At 43.0% G+C, this 19997-nt stretch overlaps 1 protein-coding gene across 17 annotated transcripts in view; it reads left to right on the top strand.

Annotated features, from left to right (window-relative positions):
- The window catches only part of FGFR2 (fibroblast growth factor receptor 2), a 117896-nt gene that overhangs the window by 41795 nt on the left and 56104 nt on the right, over window positions 1-19997 (top strand). For all 17 annotated transcript variants that reach the window (XM_032281850.1, XM_032281840.1, XM_032281838.1 and 14 more), the window contains 2 exons: window positions 3492-3661; window positions 16000-16123. In XM_032281850.1, coding sequence (XP_032137741.1) covers window positions 3492-3661; window positions 16000-16123 — 294 coding nt within the window. The remainder of the gene's footprint in view (window positions 1-3491; window positions 3662-15999; window positions 16124-19997) is intronic.

The raw sequence follows: 19997 nt of genomic DNA, 5'->3' as shown, positions 1-19997 counted from the left end.
CCATCCATCCATCCATCCATCCATCCACCTACCCATCCATCCATCCATCCATCCATCCATCCATCCATCCATCCACCTATCCATCCATCCATCCATCCATCCATCCACCTACCCATCCATCCATCCATCCATCCATCCATCCATCCATCCAATAAACGCTTGAGTGCCTACCCCAGAGGCTGAAGACAACTCCAGGTCTCCCCTCTAGGTGCCCTACTCTTGTTGGAATATTTTTCAGTACAGAAACATACTGATGTTGGAAGCACATATCTGTCACAAAGAAGGGGCCCAGAGAAAGAGTGATAACTTCGCTGTGGGATGGGAATGATAAAGGCTGTGTTGAAGTCCTTTGAGGGAAGTTTCTGTGCTTTTATAAATCTCTCTTTAACCCATCGCATCTTAAAAGACTTCTGTTGTCTTCAAGTAAAATTCTTACTTAATATTATTATTAATATGCAATAACTATTATAGTGTAGAAAATAATGAGTAGGTATGCTACACGCTGGTGATGGGATTTTATTGATTGATTGATTGTGGCTGGGTCTTACTGTTCCTTTAATCAGCTCATTCTTAGTATTTAATGACCAGGAGAACGTCATTCTCATCGTACCTATTACATCAGAAGGTCTGAGAATGTCAGAGCCAAAGGAACCGTACCTATCATTGAGGTTAAATTGTTTCCTTTACAGGTGGTTTAGTGTCATTCATTTCGAATGCCATTGGAAGCTTATACCACAGGTCTCTATTAGTTGACTTTAAGCCCATTCTTCATATACCTCTAAGGTATATAAAGTTCAAGGAAACTTACGTGTCCTTGGCTTGCAGATTCATTTGATTGATTGATTGATTGAGATGGAGTTTTGCTCTTGTTGCCCAGGCTGGAGTGCGATGGCGCGATCTCGGCTCACTGCAACCTCTGCTTCCTGGGTTCAAGCGATTCTCCTGCATCAGCCTCCCAAGTAGCTGGGATTACAGGCATGTGCCACCATGCCCGGCTAATTTTTGTATGTTAGTAGAGACGGGGTTTCACCATGGTGGTTAGGCTGGTCTCAAACTCCTGATCTCAGGTGATCCACAGGCCTTGGTCTCCCAAAGTGCTGGGATTATAGGCATGAACCACCGTGCCTGGCCTGCAGATTCATTTTAAATAAGATTGTTGAGTAAACATCCCTGTTGAGCATCTACTGTGGACAAGGCTGATCTCTGCTTTGGTAGATCATTAATTTGGTACATGAGTTCCTTCTCCAAATGACAGTTGTTAAAGCTGTTTGCAAGCCTTGGTATGAAAGGAGCTTCCTTAGGTAGAAGCACTGGTCCTAGGTGCCTGGACGGTGTTTCTCTCCAGCTGCTTTGCAGTTTTTGGGAGGCCCTGGCATTTCCATGTGTGGCCTTTCTGACTGCAAAAACATACAGGGGACACGAGGCTGCTGAGCAAAAAGACACAGTAGGGCTATTCTTACAGTATTATTATTTTTCTAGATCTTGCAGATTCTTCAAGTTCATGTAAAGCTAATGTATTTCAGGAAGAGTTATTGTGAAAGTATAAAAGAGTTCCTCCCTTCCGGTATCAAGTTCATTAAACATATTTGTGAGCTTGACATTTAAAGAGCGGCTGTGTGCTGGTTGATGCTAGCTCTCACCAGAGTGGGGCTGGTCACACACGTGGGAGTCTGGGTGGAGGGTTGTGTCTAGATTTCATGGAACACCCCACCTTGGCTCTCTGAGACTCGGATGAGCAGCAGTGTGCCCATGCCCTGCTGGATGGCTGTGTCTCTGTTTTGCAGAAGCAGATTTTATAGGTGTAGCTTTGGTGATTGAAATTTCACCCCAGGGAAGTGGCTACCTGCCAGAAATTCCAGTGAAATTATTTCACCTTAGTCCTTAAATCATTCCTGAGGCACCAGGACAAAGGTGCGGGTTGCCCGTGTGCTGTTGCTGCAGGTCAGGGTTGCATGGGTGTGCGATGGTCTGGAGCGGTTCCTGTACTGTTACAGTCTCCACCATGGCTTGGCCCAGTGAGAGCAGAAAAGAACAACATTCCTAGTTCCTTCAGCTAAATCCCACTTTTTTTTTTTTTAAGGGAACATAAAAATCATGCACATATCTGTCGATTTCTTTTATGTAAAAAAGAAAGGACATTCCACAGGATCAGCTCAGCAGTAATTGATGCTATCTGAAAGAGTTACTGCATTAATATTTAGCTAATTCATATGAATAGGCTATTGTGTTTACTTAAACAAATGACATGAGTGCAGACACCTGACAGCATGAGGTATGCTTTTCATTTAGGTCAGATTTGTAAACGTCTTTGTGTAGCGACAAAGCTCATTATTTGTTTTGTGCTCTCAATGGGTTCTTTTTAGTGGCTGTGGCTGTGGTTGGATTTTTCTAAGTAGAAGCTTTTAAAATGAAAGATTATTGAAATTGTTTCAGTATACGCCAGGCCCTGAGAGTCTTGTGATGAATAGGAATCAAGTACTCCCTGGTGAACCTTCAATAGAATAGGTGCGTTTGTGGGCATTCAACACCCAAAGCCAAATGGCTACCCAGTTGCAAATGCAACTGGATTCAAAGGAAAGAATTTAGCCTCTGTTCCTTCTTTCTTCTCCCTCCTCTTCCTTCCTCCAGACTTCATAGTTTTGCCCCCTTCCCACTGTTTTAGCATCATATAGATGTCACCTAAATCCTCCACTTTGACACTTAGATAAGTCGGGGATAAAGATACAGCCTGCCCTTGTAAAGACATCTCAGCCCTACCCTTGACAACGGGTTTCAAGAGCAAGTGTGAAGGCCAATTGGGGTAGGTGTTTGGATGCACTGATTTCAATTCCGAATTGTACCCCAAGAGTCTGGCTGCTAAGTGAAGGGGATTGTTATCCCCTGGGGTTGTGCTCTATCACCCACAGAACAGAGGAGACTTCTAAATATGCATCAGAGACAAAGCCTCTGACAGTTTTTTTGGTTTGTCATATAAGTTCTGAGAAATGTATGAATCCTGCTCTGGGTTATTTTATTATATTAGAATGATAATTTATACTGTTCCTTTTAAGTAAGGCTCCAATGGATAAGTTGATAAGGCTTTTGAGAGCAACTTGTTTTTACTAGTGTGTATATGTGATCATTTAATAGGTGTGGCAATCCAAAATGATATATTTTTGGAAGACTCAGCTGTTATGGTTGTATATGTTGTTCACATGTATATAAAGTAGCATTTAAAAATGTGATTTGGCACCAAGAACAAGAGAGAGAAAGGGCCTCAGACACTTTTTTCCTCCCCTGTTAATAGACATGAACAGTCTCTCTCTGGGACCTTCTACTCAGCCAGCTGGATTAGACTCCTGAAAATACTTTCCAAATGTAAATATCACCCACAGATTTTTAAAATAGCCTATCGTTTACCTGCAAAGCAAAATGATCTTACCTGTTTGGAGTGTACTCACAGAGGGGAAGCTATCCGCCGGTATACATTCTAATATTGTTTTCCAAAACAGGAGCACCATACTGGACCAACACGGAAAAGATGGAAAAGCGGCTCCATGCTGTGCCTGCGGCCAACACTGTTAAGTTTCGCTGCCCAGCGGGGGGGAACCCAACACCAACCATGCGGTGGCTGAAGAACGGGAAGGAGTTTAAGCAGGAGCATCGCATTGGAGGCTACAAGGTAGAATTAAACTTTGGAAACATTATATTTCTTACATTTTTGTTTGTTTATTATTATTATTGTTTTTGAGATGGAGTCTTGCTCTGTCACTCAGGCTGGAGTGCAGTGTCACGACCTCGGCTCACTGCAACCTCCGCCTCCTGGGTTCAAGTGATTCTTCTGCCTCAGCCTCCCGAGTAACTGGGACTACAGGAACGTGCCAACACGCCCGGCTAATTTTTTGTATTTTTAGTAGAGAGGGGGTTTCACCGTGTTAGCCAGGATGGTGTTGACCTCCTCATCTCATGATCCGCCCTCCTTGGCCTCCCAAAGTCCTGGGATTACAGGCGTGAGCCATTGTGCCCGGCCCTACGTTTTTGTTTGTTTTTTAAAATGCTCAAAAGTTAGTAGGAATTAGAAGGAATACTTTAACAAGGATCAATAATTGCCATAATTGCCCATGTCAGGGTTTGATATTAAAAAAATATTATTCTGGACTTGCATGTAATTTTAAAGTACAATCCCCATTTTTGTTGTTCTTCATATGAGGAGAGTTTAATAACAGAAGGGCGGAAGGTTGAGAGTCTGTTTTCTATATGCTTTATAGTGTATAAAACTAAAATGGGTGTGGAATTTGAGAAGGCATAGTTGCCCTGTCAGAGCGGGATTGCATGAAGAGTGAGGGGACTTGGGTTAGAGACTGGAGAATGAAATATGATGCACTGAGAGAGAGTGCGTGGAGATGACAGAGGCAATCTGCTGTCCTCCTTGAAGGATTCTGAAGAGCTCCTCACACAACACTGTGAAATTTAGTCTCATCACTCCCTAGAGAGTTTGACATTGACATCTGTCTCCCTGCAGATGCCTGCGCATGCTCCTTCTAGCCTTTGTTCATCCATTTAGCAGACATTGATTGAGCCCCCTGTGTGCCAGTCACCCTCCTAGGCTCTGGGGACATGAGAGGGTAAGGCGTGGCCCCAACTTTGAGGGGCTCCTAGTCCAGTCCAACTGGGGAGGCAGATGAGAACTCTGGCAACAGGAGAGGACACAGGTTTGGTTGAAGTCGCAGGAGCATGCAGTATTCCATGGATATGTATGGAAAGGTGACATTGGCTGTTTGGAAGAATAAGGAGCAAGCAGATCAGAAAGGATTCAGGTCTGAGTTGGAGGGAAAATTGTCTCAGAAGGAGAGAGATGGAATTTCCAAATTATTTAGTATGGAAGGGGAGAACTAATAGGTGAGCATATGAAGAGGACTGAAGGAAACCTTATGATGAAATTCTCTGATGCATTTGGAACATAAGTGGACATATTAGTTACCTGTTGCTGCATAACAAATTGCCCCAAGGTGTGGTAGCTTTCAGCAACATTTATTACCTCACTGTTTCCTGGATCAGGAATGAAGGTGTGGCTTAGCTGGGTCTTCTGTCTCTAGCTGTCTCACAGGACAGTAAGCAAGGAAGGGTTAAGGCTGAGGTCTCATCGGAAGGCTTAATTGGGGAAGCAACTGCTATATGGTTGCTATCAGGATTCACTTCCTTGCAGAGGGCCTCAGTTCCTCACTGGCTATTGGTTGGGGCCATCCCATCTGTTCCATGCCACATGGGCCTCTTCATAGAGCAGCTACTGTCAGCAGGTTGAGCACACAAGGAGGGAGGGAGGGAGGGAGAGAGAGAGAGAGGTGGGGGGAAGGGTGCAGGATCACTGAAGTCACAGCCTTTTGTAACCTAGTGTTGAAGTGTCAGTCGCCCTTTTTGCTTTTTTCCATTATTAAGCAAGTCACTGGGGAGGAGGTTGCCTAAGGACATGAATGCCAGGAGACACGGGGATCACTGGGAGCCACCTGGGAAAACTGCACTGTGGGAGGAATAGAGACACTCTTTAGCTCAGACCTCAGGCCCTCTAGAGCCAGGTGGGGAGGATTTCTCAGTAGCAGCAGTGGGATGTCCAGGACTGTGTCTGTGCGTTTAACACACCAGCATCACTTTACCTCCATCATTGCTGTGGGTAAATGAGCCTCCTTTCCACCTAAAAACACCCCAAGCCCTTTTCTGAAATCCCATAGTTATTCATCTTTAAAGGATTATTTGCTTCTGCAAAAGTTTTTGCCTTTTTGTTTTAACACTTAAAAATTAACATCTAGAGGCCAAAATTTAGAGGAAAATGGGGACAGCTTACGAGTAAGTTTCTAAGACAGCATGGTGGGCAGTTAACATGTGAAACAGTTATGAGGCAGAGCTGCTAGCAGGTGTGTACTGTTGAAGCTTGAAAGTAGAAATACTTCAGTTGTTTTCCACAACTCCCACTTGTTGGTAGAAGCAGGAGGCAGGGGGTAATTTGTCCTTCTGTTAGTTCTGTCCTTAGACCAGATATGATGAGATTGAAAGGCTGGCTCTTTTAAAAGAAATCTTTTTGAAAAAAAAGTAGTTACAGATTTCATGAGGGGATGCTGGTTAGAAGAGTTAAACCACTAAAACCATGGCCCCTGGGATTGTTTTAACCACCAAATGCTTTCTGAAACTTACATAATTGATGCAGTTCCAATGATTTATTTAAATGCAATCTGAATGTGAGACTGGTGGTCAAAATCTTGGTGGTTAACTAATTTCATCAATTAAGACAGCCTTGTAAATAAGTACAAAGAGGAATTGGTGAGCCTCCAGAGACCCCTGGGCTCAAAATAAATGGAACTGACATCATTATTACGGGGAAGGAGCTTTTTGCAAATCTGAATTAGTGATTACGAATATGCTGAGAGACTAAGAGGGCCTAATGAGAAAATGCTGCTTGATTTTTAGCAGGTGCAGTTCAGTGTTAATTACCGATGCCAACATTCCACTAGACGAAGAGCACCTATGTTCTAAAAGCAAAATGAAGACTCTCAGCAGAATGCCTTTAGCCTGCGCCCATGGAGTGCAGATGACCAAAGTGATTTTGTTGTGTCACATTGAGCCGTTTCTGGAGGGAAAAGGAAATGGAAGTTCAGTGTGTGGGATAAAAAACCTCATATATATTTTGCTTTACTTCCCCCCCCTCCAAAAAAAAAAAGGCAATCAAGGGAAGAGGACTGCACCTTCGGATATAGCATGCCGGTGTGGTCCTCGCCTTTCCGGTTCTCTTGTGGAGAAAGAGGCTGTGGCTGTGGGGGGTGGGGTGGCCTGGGAGGTGGGCCGCCTGGGAGGTGGGGCCACTAGTTGGAGAGGTGGTCAGCCCAGATGGATCAAGGGCTTTTCACGACAGCAGAAGCATGGAATGTTCATTTTGGAGATGCCAGAAACTCTTAGAAATTCCATCGAGTCCTAGGGGCTTCTGGGGCTTGAAAAGACAGATCTCTCATCTCCTGGGAAGGAAGGTTCCTTTAGTTCCCTAAGGCATCATCTTTGCTAATGATGTGTTAAGCTAACCCCCCCCATCCACCCGCCCCCCCCCACTCCCATCCTGTCCCGGAGTCATTGGAGCTCAAAGAGGCTCATTCCCACCTGTGGGCCTTCCTGCTGGGGAGCTCCCGGCTGGCTGTGGCCCACTCTTGCTTCAGAGAGTCCTTGTAGGGACCTGACCAGGGCAGACTTTGGGGAGCATGGTCCTGGCGTTGGGTTTTCCCTCTGATGTTTTCTTTGTTATCTACATAAACTTAAAGAAGTGTGCCTCTGGGTTGGGCACAGTGACACTGTAATCCCAGTGCTTTGGGAGGCTGAGGCAGGAGGATCATTTGAGGCCAGGAGCATAAGGTCAGCTTAGGCAATATAGTGAGATCCCCATTTCTACAAAAAATTAACAATTAGCTGGGTGTGGTAGTGCTCACCTGTAGTCCCATCTACTCAAGAAGCTGGGTGGGAGGATCACTTGAGCCCAGGAGTTTGGGGAGGCAGTGAGCTGCTGTTGTGCCTCTGCAGTCTAGTCTGGAGGATAGAGCAAGACTGTCGGAAAAAAAAAAGATACCTTTGAACGTTTTACTTGAGGGAACTATATTGTCATTTTATTCCTCAGCACTTCCCCAAAAGGAAAGAGACCTAAATGAAACTCGGAGGGCCTGACACCTAACTGTTCCGTGACTGACTGCTGTCCATTTGCCACTTTTTTATTTTATTTTTACTTTTTGAGATTTGAGTTTTGTTCTTGCTGCCCAGGCTGGAGTGCAGTGGCACAGTCTTGGCTCATTGCAACCTCTACCTCTCAGGTTCAAGTGATTCTCCTGCCTTAACCTCCCAAATAGCTGGGATTCCAGGCATGTGCCACCATGCCCAGCTAATTTTGTATTTTCAGTAGAGATGGGGTTTCACAATGTTGGTCATGCTGGTCTTGAACCCCTGACCTCAAGTGATCCACCCACCTCGGCCTCCCAGAGTGTTGGGATTATAGGCTTGAGCCACCCCACCTGGCCCATTTGCCACTTTATTTAATAAAGAAGCAAAATGTCAAGTTTTCCAAGATACATTTTTCCAGAAGGCAAAGACCTGAAAACCTTCTTCAAACAGATGTTTGCTATTTCCACGATTTTTTTTCCTTTATAAATCTCCTCATTCCATAAACTTTGATTGCGCTTTGGTGGCCTGTCCATCTCATTCTTTCTACCTGTTTATGGATCGGGCACCTTGGCCCCCAGCCCCTGCATTGCAGTTTGTTTTGAAATGGCATGCAAGTGTGGCCAATAGAGGGAGGAGGGAAGACCAAAAAAGCAAAACAAAGTCAAAGAGAATTATGAAATGGGACAGAAAGCTCATTTTCACTGAAATGACCAATAGAACTGTTTGGTATTCTGCAGCTCAGTCTTGTTTATCAAAGAACCCATGCTGAGCCATCCTTAGGTGATTAAGAATCAACTTATTATTTTTAAAGTATGTGAGCAAAGTCTTGCTGGCTGTTAATCATACGTGATTAATATAATAGCAAAGCTGGACTTGCATCATAACTCTGTCTCCTAATCATACTTATTCCTGGGCTTTTCCATCAGTCTTGAGCATGGGCAAGTTTTTTCAGCTCTCTGTGCCTCAGATCCCCTGCCTTAAAATGAGAAGATTGGGTAAATAATCCTGATCCCGTCAGGCTCTGAGAACTGTGATTTAATAGCATAACTGTCACATAGCATCAGCCATGTCTCTTCTTAAACAACAGCACAGATTTTTTTTTTTTTTTTTTTTTAAATAAAGAGGTTACTTTTATGGCTAGATATTTCACAGGGCTCAAGACAGTTATTGCCATTTAATGCAGAAAAGCAAGAAGCTGGCTGAGATAATTAATAGACCACCTCAATTCTTACCTCCTTCTTAGGTAATGATTTAGGCATAGGGGATTCTTAAAAACTGTCTTTTATGCCGCTTCGAAGTGCCTAAGAACATAGACCAAGAGAGACCACAGGACAGCAGGCTCACACAACATGACCGTGAAATTGGCATGGAAGCCCCCAGCACCGGGTATCATAGGGGTTCAAATTACCCTGGAGCCCCTCAGCAGAGAGCAAAGCATTATTGTGTGAAGCAAGTATATTTCAGATTTAAGAAAAGATGATTTAAAAACTTTCGTTATAATCACTACTAAACTGGTTGTTTTGAAGCATAGGTTAATTAAATTTACATTTTCTAGGTTAGTAATGTAAATGACTTTAAAATGACTCAGATGTCATTTTAAAGACTTTTTGATGCAAATGTTATACATTTGTTTAGGGGAGAAGTCATGACTAATGTACTTATCAGCGTGCTTATACTTTACTGAGATTTTTTTTCAGCCAAGACATTTCAGTTTTAATCCCAGACGAAGCAGTCTTTGATGACACAGGCCTGTGTTTGTATCAGCCAACATTTATGAACTGCTCCACTTCGTCGTGACTTTCCAGGTGCCTCCCAGGGAACAAGTTGCTCAGTCCTTCCACAGCCCAAAGAGGCAGACACTGTTATTTTGCCCTTTTACATTTGAGGGCTTGCCCTACATCTACCTCATAGGTGGCACAACGGCCATTTGGACCCAGGTGGTTTTGCACCAAAATTTATGCGCTTGCTAAACTGCTTTCTTCAAATGTGGTTCCATGTTTTGTAAAAACACTGTCGCGGTTGAATGAGAAATACAGTGAAAGTAATGGCTCCCCCAAAGCATACAAAGACCTAGCCCAAGGTAGACTGTTGAGAGCAAAGTTGGGAATGTGATACTGTTCTTCCAACTTCCCAGACCTTTGTGGGTTATAAAGTGTATTCTATCTATCTATCTATCTATCTATCTATCAATCATCTATCTATATCTGAGACAGAGTCTCTGTATATTGCCCAGGCTGGAGTGCAGTGGTACAAACATGGCTCAGTGCAGTCTTGACCTCCTGGGCTCAAGCAATCCTCTTGCCTCAGCCTCCTGTGTAGCTAGGACTACAGGTGCATGCTACCACATGTGGCTAATTTTAAAATTTTTTTGCGGAGACTGGGTCTCACTTTGTTGCCCAGGCTGGTCTTGAACTCCTAGGCTCAAGTGATCCTCCCCCCTCAACCTCCCAAAGTGTTGGGATTACAGGCTTGAGACACTGTGCCCAGCTGGTTATGAGGTTTTAAAATTTATTGTGGTAATATATACACAACATAAAATCTACCATTTAAACCTTTATCAAGTTTAGTAGGCATCAGTGACCTTCACAGTGTTGGGTAGCCATCACCACTATTTTCAAAACTTTCATCTCTCCAAACAGAAACTTTGTACTCACAAAGCAGTTAAGTCCTCAAATTTCCCCTCCCCCACTGCACCTGGTAACCTCTAACATTCTTTTTGTCTTTATAAATTTGCCTATTCTGTGTAGCTCTTATAACTGAATTCAGGATATTTTCTCTTTTGAATCTGGCTTATTTCACTTAACAATGGTCCATCCATATCGTAGCATAAATCAAAACTTCATTCCTTTTTATGGCTGAATTGTATTCCATCGTATGGATATACCACATTTTGTTTATCCATTCACCTGCTGTTGATCACTTGGGTTGCTTCTGTCTTTTGGCTATTGTGAATAATGTAGCAATTGGTGTACAAGTATCTGTTCCAGTCCTTGCTGCAAATTTCTCTGGGTATATGCCTAAGAGTGGAATTTCAGGATCATATGGCATTTGTCTGTTTCGCTTTTTGGGGAAGATCATGCCATTTTTAAAGAGCTAAGTTCAACCGGCATTGAATGTCCTGCTGCAGCCACCTTTGTGAGCACCTACAAGCAGTGGGCACTAAGAAAACAGCCTGGCATGTTGTAATTCACTTCCAACCTCCTCTGGAGAGATCCAGTGGTTGTTTATTGTGCAGAGGGAAGAGTTTCTGTTGCTGATCCTGAGGATCAGATCACCCGGCCCTGTTCTCTGGACACCTCCTAAAAAGCAAACTTCTTGTATCAATGTTGGAGTTGAAGCATTAACAGGTGTTTGGCTCCACATCTGCATGATGGTGAGCAACAGCAAGTACCTCTGTCTTTGACATGCAAGCTTAGTCAGTGCAAATGCATTCAGAAGGGATAGTTGCAAGTCTTCCAGGAGCCTGTTGAAAGTGGGGGGGCTGGGATGCGAGAGTATGATTTTATGCTTTTTTTTTTTTTTTTTTTGAGGCAGATTCTCACTCTGTTGCCCCAGGTGGAGTGCAGTGGCACAATCTCAGCTCACTACAGCCTCCGTCTCCTGAGTTAAGGCGATTCTCTTGCCTTAGCCTCCTGAGTAGCTGGGATGACAGGCACCTGTTACCATGCCTAACTAATTTTTATATTTTTAGTAGAGACGGGGTTTCATCGTGTTGGTCAGGCTAGTCTCAAACTTCTGGCCTCAAATGATCTGCCCACCTCAGCTTCCCAAAGTGCTGCGTGGGATTGCAGGCATGAGCCACTGTGCCTAGTAAATTGTATGCATTTTAATGGCACCTCATCTGTTGAATGAATTGATCTGTTCATCGGGTGGGTGCCTGTGTGAAGGCCAGGATTACTAGAGATTGCTGTCTTCCTGGGTAAGTGGAGTGCTGATACTGGCAGGAGATAGGCTTGGGAATATCTATCTGATATAACATGGACACAGCGTTCTACCTGGCCCAGAATAAAACTTCCTGTCATCTTCTGGATGTTTATTCTGCTTGTTATCAAGCACCTGGGTATTTGGAAATGTCTGGATTTTTTTGCAAAGTGGAAGGTAAATATCCAGGTGACAGCCTGGGTCTTTGACCTTTCACCCTTCACCTTTCACTTCGGTGTTTTGGTGTCAACAGACTAAATCTACATTCTCAGTTGTCACCTGAAGGTAGCCTGGGATTTAATAAGTATTTTACAGGATGAAGGTAGCAGAAGAATTCTGGAAAAAAAAAAAAAACACCAAAAAAACCTGTCCAGGCTACCTTGTATCTTTGTGTGAATGGGGTGTGGAATGTTCGTGGAATCCATTTTCTTTCTTGTTACACTTGGGAGTTTAGGCCATTTCACTTCAATCTGCTTTGTTTCAGTATTGAAATATTATTTTAAAAAAATCTTCAGTGAACGTAGTTTTGAAACCCATGCTCTCCTATTATTCTGTTACTTGACAGATAAAAAATAGTGATGAATTCCACGAAGATCTGGCAACAAGCAGGAAGGAAAATAAAGAGTCGTGCTTGTGTTGGTCGGTGCAGGATTTCTTTTCTCTCTGACTTTTGTGGTTTGTTTTGCCAGATGCATTGGTTCTGCAGGGGGTAGCTACTATGGAATGATTAGCTAAGGAGCTGTTATACTTCTTTGTTGTGTGTGTTGAGATTTCTGTTCGCTTGAAACGTAGAAATGAGAACAAAGTAAACAATACCCATAATCCCAATGCTTAATTGTGTAAAGTACATTGCTAACAGTTTGATACATTTTTTAGCTATGTTTATAGTCAGGCTTACACCTTTAGTCCTATATGTATCTTTAGGGTGGTACACGTGTCTGCTTTTTCTTTTTTCCTTTTTTAATAAATTGGAATCATGAGTGAACTGTTTTTCATTTTTCAATAACGGCTTAATGATACCTTACCAGGTCTGAACATAATACATCATTCTTTTTGTGACTATATACTATGGTGTTTGAATGAACTATCTGTTAGTTCATGTAGGATGAACCAGACGTTCTTAATGTCTCTCTCCTTGATGGATTTCAGTTTTTTGCCCTTACAAGTGGTGCTTGAAGCTGCAGTTTCGTTCATGTGCCTTGAAGTAATTGTGCTATTATTTTCTGTGGGCTAGATTTCTAGAAGTAGAATTAACTGGGCCAGAAAAATGTGTGCTGCTAATTTTAATAGACACCAGCAAGTTATTTTACACAAAGGCTTTTCTCAATTTATGTTCCCATTCTCAACTGGAATCTTTTCTTTTCCTACACATTCACCAAGTACTGAATAACATTGATCCTTCTAATTTTTGTTAATCAGCTGGTGAATAACAGTGTCTCATTATTGTTTTAATTTGCATTTCCCTGATCGTTAATGAGGTTAAGTATCTTTTCATATGTTTATTGGGTATTTATGTTCCCTCTTCTCTGAAGGCGAAAATGGTGTATGTGCATTTGGCCTAACTGGCAGAAGAATTGTGGCACTCGAAATCTGAGGAATTTAGAAACACGCGTTGTAGATTTTATGTTGGAAGAGTCATTTCTTTCGGTTTATGCTGAGACTCTGTATGGAAACAGAGTAATGAAAAAAAAAACTCCAACTTTGTGCTTTTGTTTGCCATCTTTATAAAGTTACTATTGTAGTTTCTTAGCTTGCTATTAAGAAACCACTAATCAATGGTAGGATATCCCCTACAAAAGTGTCCAGCAGTTCCATTGTTGGCGGCTTCCAAGGGGATCCATTTGGAAAATGCTACAGCTCATAAAATTTGGGATTGGTGATAGGTCAATAAATGAAATACTGGAGCAATGGTGTAAGAAAATAAATATTAACAGCACTACATGGGGCAATATTGATCTAATACCAAGATTTCTGGAAGGACAGAAACACCCTGTTTGGTAAATGTGCTTCTCATTGTAAAAGCATTTTATAAACGTTAACTTATTAATATTTGTGGCGCATCTCCAGGAAGTCAATATTCAGGGAGCGCGGGCTCTTGAGGAGAGATCTTGTATGGAATGCCCTGGTCCCAGTGAGAGACTCGAGCTGACCCTATCCCCTGGGGTTAAAAAAAGGGAGCAGCGAGCCAAGCTACATATGCCAAGATTTAATGTCTCAGCCAAGTCAGCCCATGACCCCTCCCTGTGCAGTTCAGGTTCAGGTCCATTTGGAATACTCTGTGTGCCAAATCTGGATCCAGGCACAAGAAAGTCATTGACAGTTTGAATGGGGTCCAGAGACAGGCACTAGCCATGATTAAGGGCTTATGGGCATGACATTTGAGCGGGAGCTCAAAGAACTGAATATTTACAGCAGGGATAAATGCTGGATTACGTGGTTTGGTGACGTGGGGACCCTTGGCTACATCCCTTAAGTTACCTGCCATGTGACTAGTTCCCCATAGGCAAAGAGGGAATCATTTCTGTTACCCCTGAGAGCTTGAGGTGAATGGAAGGTCTTCTTCTGGGCCTTAACTAGAATCAAGGAGCTTATACCTACGTGTCCCATGTTCTTAGTATAACGACGCCATTGTAGCACCCAGGAATCCAGGATTTAGGTAGGGAATTCTCATTGTGCTGGAAGATTTAGTATCCATATCTCCTTCTCCTTCAGAAGACATATTCTGCATGGAAGGTGCTTCTCTCTACTAAGGGGAGACGTCCTAGCATCTTGTTTGGGTTCTGTCACAAGTCTATGGCTCAGCCAAGAGCAGAAAGTGAATCTTTGATGTAGAATACAGACCCTCCACTGTTGATCAGGTACCCTCAGATTCATTTTATTGCCAGACATTTTACCTGCGACAGTGAGGCTGCTAGACTCAGAAACAACCTTCCTAGTTGTCGGGGACTGCAGCAGCCGAGCAAAGTGACTGCACCGAACTGTCTTAACTCACTGCTTGTACTCTGTTAAGAAGGAAAGAGGCCAGCCTTCACCCCATTGATCCTTCCGAAGCCTGTCAGCGACAAGCAGCGACCTGGTTTTAGAACTCAGTAGCAGTAGCTCCGCTCTGTAGTCATGGCTTGCGTGGAACTAACTGAATGGCTGACGTGAAAATCGTGGCGCGACAGTACGTTCCTCGCATCTCTTGGCTCTGTTGGCAGGCTGATCACTGGCACTGCTTTGCAATGTGGACAGCTGCTCTGCCCTCCTGTTTTTGTAATGGAGTGGTTACGAGATGATTTTCTTTATTCTCTACTTTCTTGAATCACTCATGTGCTTGCAGATGCTCGGCCTGTATTCGTTTTGTTACGTGATGAATCCCAAAACACTTGCAATGCCCAGGGCAGCTCAGAAGTTCAGCTGAAATTCCTGAAATGATAGCGAAGGTCAGTAGGCCTTGACTGTTTATTTTTTCATTTTGTTTCACTGGAGTGCCTTGTCCAAAATACCTAGAGAGAGTGACTTGGATTCGGATAGAAGTATTAAAGCCTTGAACCCTGAAGATACTAGACGTTGCATTTTGTGGTAAGGAAAACTCACGCATGTTTGAAAATTTGAACCTATGGATATATTTGAAAAGCAAGGGGAGAACATTAGAATGGTGTCTATGTGTGCATTGACAGAACCTTAGGTAGGAGTCACAATAGCTGATTTTCACATGTGCTACTTATCTTTGGAAAGTCTCAAGAAGTTTGTGAACAGACTGATACAAAACTTGAGTTGTGTAAGGATTCATTGCTCCCATATTTGGAATTCTGGGTATTCCTCTCAGGAACATGTCTCTCTATTCAGCCACAACGAGAGATGGGAAGGGCAGACCTGTTTCCAGCTGAAACTTCTTGAGACATCCAGACAACCTCTGAGAACTATGAGCTCCTTAGGAGAAATGAATTAGCTAAGGCAGCACAGAGGGCTTGGAGCAGTGCCTGGCGTACAGTTAAGTGCTCACTAGTGTTAGTTCTAGATGTTTCTGTGATGCCCTAGAGACTGAGGGTTTCCAGTGGATGGGCGAACTGGTAGCTTGCCTGCCCATAGACATTGGTTCCAGGATGGCTGGTGTTCAGACTCCCGGGCCACTTGGCCTCTCCTGGAGGAACCCTCAAGTCCACGACAGTAACAGACCCATGCTGTACACTGCTGAATACTCCTGCGGATCTGAATGTGTCAATATTGGCTTCACAGGTGTTCACTGGGATGATGATGATGGTGGTTTTCATTTGTCACGATTCTTAGTGACAGTTATCAATCTAGACTTTACGTGATTCTTCTATACCTTCCTTGCCTCCTTCAGCTTCTTTTTAAATTGAGAAAGCATAGTACTTGGTATTCTGTGCTAGGACTCTTAAATAACCTCCTTTGCTTTGATCTTTTCAGGTACGCAACCAGCACTGGAGTCTCATTATGGAAAGCGTGGTCCCATCTGACAAGGGAAATTATACCTGCGTGGTGGAGAATGAGTACGGGTCCATCAATCACACGTACCACCTGGATGTTGTGGGTGAGTGTGCCTCTTCTCGCATGGCGGCTGCACACCAGCCTGTTCTCCCTTGACTCGTTTGAAAACATGAACTTGTTAAGTCTTGTTTCTCCCAAAAGTTTCAGGAGAATTGGTTCATTCTTATTCTTTCTACTGTCATTTTAGAAGGCTGCTTCTGTCATCGGACAACATTCTGTTTTCCAGGGAGCCAGGGTTTATGGTCTTTGCATGGGCCTCATGCTTCCCAAGCGTCATCTGTGTAAAGTGGATGTGGTCTGACATTTTGGAAGCTGAGATTCCTCTGAAAATGTAAACTGGGCAGGCGAAAAGGGTACAGATGTGCTGTAGGAGACCTTTGGTTTTAAAAGAGAAGCATCCACAGGGCAGCTGTAGAAGGCCAGCTGAGGAGTAAAGGGAAAGATCTGAGGACTGACCCCATAGCTGGCTGGAAAAACGTGAATGTTGAGGGCCCTTTATTTCCATCACAAGAAAGTCATTAGACGGTACCAGTTCAGTGTCTTATCCTGGTAGCTATTTCCTCTGTGCAAAGGGAACCATGTATATGGGCTTATAAATACATTTTTGTCACAGTGCGCAGATAAGTAGGCCATTTTAATTAAACATTGAAGACCACCTAGCCTGTTGCCTTGGAAACTCAAATTTCTTCCCAAGTTTTGCCTGAGATGATGGGGCTTTGTTGTAACTAATGAATAAAGGCCGTTTCTCTGTCTTGGAGGATTGCTAACATATGGAACTATACCCAAGGCATATTTCATTATTGCGGGATGGCAGGGTAAGATTCCTTACCTGTAGGGGCCATCTCCATCCTGACATGTGCCATGACTTCCACCCTACCACCTTGAGCCCTTTCTTTTGGTTTGCCCTCCCCTAAATACAGGTCGCTGCCTTCTGCTATAGACTCAGCTCAGTGCACACTCACGCTTTGCTGTAAGGTGACTGTTGGTAATTCTGCAAGCCCACACCACCCACTGTGCCTCTGTAAACAAAGTGTCTCCTACATCATTGCCTGTGTGTGTCCCTAGTGTCATCTCACATGTGGGTCTCCTTCCATAAAATATCTTTGAAGAGGGAGACCCTATAGATATTGGAATTGCCCAAGAAGCCATTAAAAAGTAATCCAAAAGCTTGATTAACCAAATTGCAAAGATTTGGTTAATTAAAACTGTAGATTAACTGAAAAGTAAAATTATTTTGATTTTCTGTCAAGTTAAGTGGAATTAGAGCTACAAGACACTCTGCCTTAGAAAGCATGGTATAGTCTTTACTTCCATTTGCATAGAAGCATTCAGGGAAAAAAGTGTTTATTTGAAGATTTGAGTTCTGTTCTTCAGAAGCCTTCATGCGAAATTTGATAGGTCCTTGAAGAATGTTGATCCTATAGATATTCATAAAAGAGTGAGTTTTAGAGTTCTCTTTCCCCATAGAGATATTTGTGGCATGCTTCTTAGTGAGAATTACTATGTTCAGACATTTCACAAAGCAAACAAAAAGAGAAGTGACACTCAAATATGAGAAGAAAATGGTTAACATTTACTTGGCATTGATATAAATCCATTGATCAAAGAGCAAATGACTTGGCATTTACCTGAGTCCTCGTGTATACTGAATGTGACATAAAACTATTTCTATTTAGGGAAGGAGAGTTAGATTTTGGACTAAAAGTTCTAAAAACCTAATTTTGAAATTAAGTAATTTATTATGGTAAATATAATTGAGCTATAGCAGTCTTTTGGGATCATAGCTTTGCTTAGGTCTAGAAATCATTCATTTAGCTGGGCTGGGGCCATTCCAGGCATCTCGGAGTCAGATTGCGGCCACTCGGGTCCGGGCTCTTGCTTACAGCAAGTTATAGGTTGAGTTGTTACGTAAAACATTGAAAAGCCCCTCACCCCACCTCCCCTTTGAGCGTTCTGGCAGCTCATCCCTGTGAAGGCCTGAAATCTCTCTTAGAGTTTAGGGTTGGGATTTGAATTGGGCTGCTGAATAATGGAATTGTGCTGTCTAATGTTAATCCCCTGGCAATCAGTCTTGTTGAAAAGAGCGTATGATTCAGTGGTGTAATGCAGAGGGAGCGTGGAGTGTATGGAGTAATGCAGAGAGAAGCCTGATTATGTCACAAATTTGGGAGATCGCCCAGCTAAACACAGGCCAATAATGACACAATGCTGGTTGGGAATATCCATTAAAGCTCAACTCCAATAATTTTCCAAGCCTTGAACCTTCTTTATAAATAGAAGCCAAAAGTCAGTGGAGTATAAGACATTTTCAGTAAAGATGGAAGTGTGAAATACTCTCATCTCTGCTCAAAACCCTAGTAATTGCTTTGCGAAGCACTAATAAAATGAGAATTGAGTCAGCTAAAGGGGCACATGTAGACGTACAGGGTTGGCAATCGTTCTGAACATCTCAGCAAGTAGAAACAAAAAGGATTCAGGCTTAAGCAATGAATTTCTGGTAGCCCACAGGCCCAAATGTGATCCATTGCTGTGTGATAGCAGCTTTACAGCCACCTCTCTGTTTCACAGAAAATCAGAAACCCTTTCTCAGTGAAGGCGAAGTCCTGTTCTTGCCCACATTCTTTGGGGTTTTATTTTTGTTGCTATGTTACATAGATTGTGGTTCAGATATTATGAAGCATCAAGATGGGTGAGATCTTTTTATTGAAATTCTTCCTTGGAAAGGCATTCCCATAAGCACTTTAATGTAAAAGCCGTGTAATTCAAGTGACATTCTTGTGTTCTGGAATTAAACAGCAAGCCATTGTTGTGTGTAAGGGAAATGCTTTCATTTCTGGGAGCCCTTTTAGGAGCCTGGCTTGATCCTCATTAAAATTGACACCATTACTTTTCAACTATTTACTGCAAGGGAAAATTAGTGTGACACTCCACATTTTGGTAATTGTGGCAATAACAAAATGGGCTCCCCTAAGATAGCTGGCTCTGGGAGGTGGCGGGTCTTCACCGTCGTTCGTTGTTGAGTGGTACCGGAGCCCTGCGTTCTGACCAGGGGCCTGCCACCGTGAAGCTGTAACGTTGCGGTGACTCATTTCACTTCCTGTGTCTGGAAGTGGAGGTGCTGGCACTCACGAATGTTAGAGTAAAAACGCTTGTGCCATGGAACAAATAGCAGGTTTGTCAGTGGCCATACCTGGGGCCCCTAGTGAATGGGGACAAGTTATTTAGCTTTTTTGAGGCCCTGTTTTATTATCAGTAAAATCAAAATGACGATGCCCTCCTCATTCCTTTGATGGTTGTATTAGGTTTTCTAGGGCGGCCTTAACAAATTACAATAAACTAGTTGGCTTAAAACCAAATAAATCTATTTTCTTACAGGCAGGAAGAAAAAGAAGCCTAAAAATCCAAAATTAAGGTGTTGGCAGGTTCCACGCCCCTCCCCAGCTTCTGGTAGCTGTCCTCGGCTTGTAGTTGCTACTCCAGTCTCTGTCTCCATCTTCACACAGTCATTTTCTCTTTGTGTATCTCAGAATCTCCTGTCTTCCTCTTGTGAGGACACCTGTTACTAGATTTAGGGCCCATCCTAAATCCAAGATGAGCTAACCTTGATATTTTTGACTTATTGACATTTTCAAAGACCTTTTTCTTCATATAAGGGCACGTTTCTAGTTTCCAGGGCTTAGGGCACGGACTTACCTTCTTGAAGGTCACCCTTCAACTCACTACATTGGTTGTGTGGCATCAGTTGGGTTAGCAGATGAAAACATCAAATTGGTATATAGGTGGCTCGCAACAAATGCTGGTTTCCTCCCTTCCAAACCAGGATTCTTTTGAGGGTTAGAAGGGATCTTTAATAGCTTTTATTAGTCTCAATCAGAAGTCTTATTAAACAAACAGAATGCCATTTTGGGGCCGGGTGT

This window comes from Sapajus apella, unplaced genomic scaffold, assembly GCF_009761245.1.
Source record: "Sapajus apella isolate SASKATOON/1434 unplaced genomic scaffold, GSC_monkey_1.0 scaffold13, whole genome shotgun sequence".
Taxonomy (NCBI): Eukaryota; Metazoa; Chordata; class Mammalia; order Primates; family Cebidae; genus Sapajus; species Sapajus apella.
Note: the sequence above shows the minus strand (reverse complement) of the source record. Positions and strands in the feature narration are given on the sequence as shown.